The sequence below is a fragment of the Bombus impatiens genome, unplaced genomic scaffold (assembly GCF_000188095.3).
Source record: "Bombus impatiens unplaced genomic scaffold, BIMP_2.2 scf_0406, whole genome shotgun sequence".
In the NCBI taxonomy this organism is placed as follows: Eukaryota; Metazoa; Arthropoda; class Insecta; order Hymenoptera; family Apidae; genus Bombus; species Bombus impatiens.
In genome coordinates, this window is record NT_176825.1 from 467321 (window position 1) to 473320 (window position 6000).

Genomic DNA, 6000 nt, shown 5'->3' on the forward strand with positions numbered 1-6000 from the left:
TCTTTTTAGCTTGCGGATCTGATCCGTCGTGTCAAGTAATTGAGTAACTAGTCGGTTTTGATGGTTGTTAATTTTTATGTTATATCTATTACTGAATTTGGATATTTCTTCTTTAACTATAGGTATCTTAAGGTTGCGATGTATTGTTTTGTTGGCAACATACCAAGGTGCATCTATTGAGGATCTTAGAGTTTTTGATTGGAATCATTGAAGAATTTCTATGTTGGAATTACTCGCTGTTCCCCATAGTTGGATCCCATAAGTCCAAACAGGTTTTAATATGGCTTTATATAGCAATATTTTACTCTGCACGCTTAAGTTTGGAACGTCTGCCAATGAGTCAGTAGAATAAAAAAAGTTATGGCAGTTACATACAGTTGAAGTTGAAGCTTATTTTTCTTCAAATTCTTGACTCCTATGGAACACGTAGTGATTCCGGACATTTGGTTGGCAATGTATTACTCGTTCGCAACAAGATGCGTATAATTTCATATTAGTCGTTATATTTCATTTTTATTCGTACTTAATTCTTGTAATTCATATTTTTAATCACAGAATTACATTCTAAGGTTGCATTCATAGTCACTAACACGATAAAAGAAGTTAGAGAAACTTCCTTAAAATTGATATAGAAATGCGAGAAAGACAGGCGAAATGCGTATGCAGAGTTTCAACTCAAAGGGAGTGCAAAACCAGTCCAGAGTATGCAAACCAAGAGTGTGAATCCAACTAAGGGTATGTCAACCTTAGATGTAACTTGCGATTCGCTAAACCAACAACCATCTCATCTAAAATTCAAACTCGGCTCTGTAACATTAATTTATCACGGAGATAGTATGTAGAAATTATCTTATGCGTACATTACGAGTGTCAGACGAATTTACAATTCGTTAACCTAAATGGGATGCAACTGCGAAGACAGTGATTAGACGGGACGAGTTGCAAATGCAGCTGAATAAATCTACGCTGCAATCATTTAAAAAGATCGTTAAATAATTGAGAAATTGACAATCTTCTATCTTAAATCATTCGTTTGAAAGATCTTTCCTCTAATTTCTCATTGCGTCACTTTCCTAGCAAACCAACGATACATAAAACGAATATAATCTTCCTCGCCCCACATACTATAAAACACGATATCAAAGAAAATTCCATGAAAATTCGATGAGAAACACACGACAACCTTCAAAACCTTCAAAGTTCAGCTAAAACAGGCAGAGACAACGTTTCTGCGCGATTTTTACTCGGTCGAGGCGTGATCGTATGCAAATTGAAAAGAACGACGAGAGGATTGCGTCGCAGCGTGGAATTGCAACGCAATTCAAGCAAGCCGAAGGCTGCAAGTCCGTGGAGCGACCGAGTTAGGTTTCCAAAGCCGTTTCAAAAGCCGACAACGGGTTTTCTACCGGCAACGAGAAACCGACAGCACACGTGGAAATAGCACAACGCGTTTGCCCTCGGCGATTTTTCCGTCCACGAGCCGGCAAATTACGCGCGGTTTTGGGGTCGCTGGTTATTTCTGTCCGCTTTTGTCGGCAAATGGGTAATTAATGCGCTCTTAAAGACGACGAAATGACGACACAAAGCTTGTTTGACTTTCACGGTAGGTAGTTCCCGCGGAATTTGGTTCGCGAGTTACGCTTTTAGGAAATTTCTATAGACCGGCGTTTCGTTCTTTCCCAAAGTTTCTAACTTTGTTTCGTTTTCTGACGGATCTCGAATAATTAGATCCGCGGGTTTTTATGCATTTCTACGAAACTGAAAGTATCACTGTACAGAAACTGACTGAATGTATATAATTTGTAAAGATATGTAAAATATTTGAGGGAGAATACTCGTTTTCATGTTTAATAGATATAGTGAATCTTTATTTCTTTAATTGTATTCGTAAAGATAAATATTTGCATAAAGATCAGTTTCGAACGACTAGTTGTTTGGTTTTTCTTCTATATTTTTTTACTACTTTATGATCCTTTATTTTATACGATTTTCTTATAGTCAGGATTAACAGTTATTTCCCTTCTTAAAATTAATTAAAGAATTATTCATACAAAGGTTTATTCATATACGAGGCTATTTACCAACAGAGCGCACAATGTTCAAACGTTAAGATGAAAAACCTTCGTCTAATCTGAGAGAAGACAGACAGAAATTATCGATAGTAGGTGTACTACAATAATAATCGCGATTAAACGTGAAATACGTGATTCGTCTGCAATTTAATGAGTAATCACGTCAGCAGAGAAAAACCATTACCATTGTCTATAAAATTAGTCAGTGTTATAATACCATTACGCTCCCTTGCACTCGGCAAGATTACAGTCGTGCTTTTGCTCGCGGAGGACTACAAAGACCTTTAATTTACTAACTCCTCTATGCGAAGTTCCTGCAGGACAATTAACGAAACCTAATCAAGTACTCTGAAACACGGTAGTAACCAATTTGCATGCTCGTCGAATAAATTTTTGACAATGTGATCCATCATCATAGCAATTCTAAATTCAAGCGGTGCATTGTTATGTAAGTTTTCATCTTTAATCCTAAACTAATACTTTAATCCTACAATTATACGACGACTAAAATATAGAATTTGTATGAAAGAAAAATGGAAATATGCGTATGGTAAATAAAATAAAATGAAATAAAATAAAATATATATATATGGTTCAGGAGAAGAAACAAGCCTTTATCCACGTGTTTCACACCATACATCGTTTTCATCCACTTCAAACTTTTCTAAACAGACATTAACGTCATTTGAAATTCTAACTGAAAATGATGGTTTGGTTATGTAAATACCAGCTAAGGGTATGACTTGTTGTTTGCTTTTTTATGTGAAGAATTCTTAGTAGAATGACTCACGAATCGCGCTGGTCATCGTATTTTCTCATGTTCAACTTCATAAGTTTCCTAAGCTCCAAAATTAAACATAAGATGAGATCTTCATTGACGTAACTTCTACTTCAAGTGCAAATCTCGACCACGAGTTTGTTATTTTTAAGAGTAAGGATCTTTAGAAAATATGAAATTGTTCAATGAAATCTTCACCATCATCGAACCAACAACAAGAAGATGACATTTCTCTTCGTTAGTTATTTATTAAATTTCTCGATCTTCTTGTCAAGGTTTATAAATTTCGGTAGGATAAAGATTCGAATGAATATCATTACTAGTAATAACTATGCAATCTGTCGTTAACTCCACGTCAAGAAAGTTTGTTTTCTCCACATTAATGTCTTATAGGATTTCTCAATATTCTCTTAAAACGCGTAACTTTCGAAAACAATGGAAATTAAAGTCTTGAATTAAAACTTTACCACAATGTCAGTTGTTACTCTCTCGCTAACACAAAAGACACTTTCTTTCACATTTACATTTTGTTATATAAAACTTTTCAATATCTTTCCAAGGTTCGCACTCTTTGAGAAACTGCAGATTCGAATAAAAATCTCATGACAATGCACGCCATTATAAACTTCAGCAAATTCCACTCTATGCTATTTTCTGTAAACTCACCTATATAAACCATCTGTCATCTTTCCAGCACGAGAAAACGTAAACTTCAGTTAAAATCATACCATCAAAATTATACCGCCATATACTATATACCGCGAGCTATCAATTCCACAAAGAAAAATACACTTTTCGTAAACTTAGAACCGTAAAGTATCAGAAAACTCTTGCGATAATTCGCACTACTATTAACATATTCGTTGCTATTTACTACGTCTATCTATTATACATATTTTACGCAACAATATTTCCTCAAACACATTATCTTCTAAACTATATTGTATTAAAACTCAAAGAAAGTACAATCCAACGATTATGTCAACAGCATTACTTAAATAACTGAGCATAATCGACGCAGCATATGCGTCACTAACAGAGAATATCCACCTCAGACTCTTCTAAACTAAAATAAACTTGAACTTTTGCACGAAGAGCGATAGATTTGTCACTTTTGCCTCGAACAATCGATAGATTCATAAACTCTACTCACTGTTTTGCATCAGTCGTGTTCAAACAACGTACCACCGGTCATAGATCGAAAAGAAAACAACGTTTCTCATGGATCGCGCACGTTTGCAGCTTGTTTTATCACGATTTGCTTTTCTTCTCGGGAACGGTTCATTGTCGCGTTGTCAACTCGAGTTTTCTGACGATCTCGGCGCCGGATCGCGTTCGCCGCGTATGCTAATTTTGCTGGTGCAGTCACGTGCTTTCGCAACGAGGATGCACCGGCTTGGCGTCGTTCAACAGCGAATATGAATGTTCCGACACCGGGATTTGCTCTGTGCCTGCGCTGGAACTTTTTTCTACGCTTTTCACGACCTCTTTTGTTACCATTATTAAAACATTCCGCTGTTGTTCTTCTGTAAGCTGTGTTTTGAGTGCTTCAGTTTGAAACATGAACTTGTAGATCGTTTAACAGGAAAATTTGTTCTTCTTGTGATAAGATATCTTTTTAGAATGTGGGATTTTTTCTCACATTTTTGTGAAAAAGTTTTATGTAGTACGCCAAAATTGGAGCAATTTTTATCGCGAACAAATACATTTGTCGTTTGGTTAATAACTTGTTGAAGCGCTATGTTGCTCACGTGCAACGTCAACTGTGAGAATATTAAAAGGAACGTATTGTTCGTGTTTTTAAAAGGAAAGAAATAGCGAAGGAAATTCATTTTATTGAGATAATTTCTAGGTTACGAAGATTAATAATTCGGTGAACTGTGGCAGTGTCGTGTCCAGGTCAGAATTTATATTCGTAGAAATGTTGAGTAGCAGATTAGGTGGGAATAAACGAACGGTTTTCTAGAGGTGGAGAAACTTCGTATTTCATTTCAACTAATTTTTCTAGACTGAACAAAGATGATTTACAAAGACGAGCACTATTGTTCATACTGGAAAATGCTGCTGTTAGGTGAAGAATTTTTTTAAAAGTAAATATGAATAAAACTGCGTCGTGATATAAAAGTAATTAAGAGTAATTAACAATTGCCACTATAGTTTTAATCGATCATTTATTTCCCATCTATGTAATAAGTTTTTAAGTTTGAGAAATATTTTTCCTAAAGTTTCAGAGTTCTACCCAAAGAGAACAAAATAGATCGATTTAAATTTGAAACTTTTACTTAACACAAAGGAAAAAGCTAAGAAAAGTACTAAGTAAAAAAGATACTAAGAATAATTGTTGTAAATCTTGATGCTTCAAATTAAATATTGTTCTTTTAAAAATTGTTATATGTCCACTTGTCTGAAGAAGAAGGAAGGAAGGAACATTAGTTAAATTAAAAATCTTCAATTAATTATAGAAATGTCTATCTAGAGTTTAAGAGTCCTAACATTTTTCTCAAACAAGAAGCTTTTTAGATTTTTACAGACAAGAAGAATTTTAATTTCATTGAAATAATTGCTTCGAAATAAATTGGCAGATAAATTAAAGTTCAGCCGCGCGTTTTTTTCGAAAAGAGAACTTCATCCAGCTTTCAAGGGGATCGCGCAATTCTTTCCTTAAACTGAAATAAATTTTCCTTAATGCAGGCGAAACTAGAGCGCAGCAGAAGCTGCTATTGGTACTTGCGCTTAATAAGTTACAATAACGTTAATTACTGCAGATAATTACGTTAAAACTCTAATATAATTACAACGTGACTCGCTCGTGGAATTCTCTCGTCTGCCGTTACTACAGAAAGATTTTACAGTTACGTTTGGATGTTGTTGAAACGCAATAACAAGGTAGCTTCTGCCCCCAAAAATCGATTACAATTTTCTATTTATTTAATTATAACAAAAGACTGTTATAATTAAGTCTTCACCCGACTCTAGATTTAATACAACTACAACCATCAGTTTCAGTAAACAACGTTTTCTATCCCGAAACTGTACAAACGAATAACTTTTACAATCCAAAAGATGATCATTATGAATATTCGAATTACACAGAACAAAGAGTTTCCTCTCTCCAACAAAAAAAAAAAAAAAAAAAAAAAAAAACAAATT

At 34.6% G+C, this 6000-nt stretch overlaps 2 protein-coding genes across 7 annotated transcripts in view; one reads left to right on the forward strand and one right to left on the reverse strand.

The window, feature by feature from the left end:
- Window positions 1-6000, forward strand: part of LOC100749595 (tyrosine-protein kinase transmembrane receptor Ror) — a 356505-nt gene that overhangs the window by 112386 nt on the left and 238119 nt on the right. The gene's annotated exons all lie outside the window — the stretch shown is intronic.
- The window catches only part of LOC105680879, a 59447-nt gene that overhangs the window by 21366 nt on the left and 32081 nt on the right, over window positions 1-6000 (reverse strand). Inside the window, exon 1 of one of the 5 annotated variants that reach the window (XM_012386623.3) lies at window positions 4004-4247. The exons of the other annotated variants lie outside the window; for them this stretch is intronic. Within the exon in view, the coding sequence (XP_012242046.1) occupies window positions 4004-4013 (10 nt within the window). The 5' untranslated portion in view covers window positions 4014-4247. Of the gene's footprint in view, window positions 1-4003; window positions 4248-6000 lie in introns of those variants that run through there. 5 annotated transcript variants of the gene reach the window in all.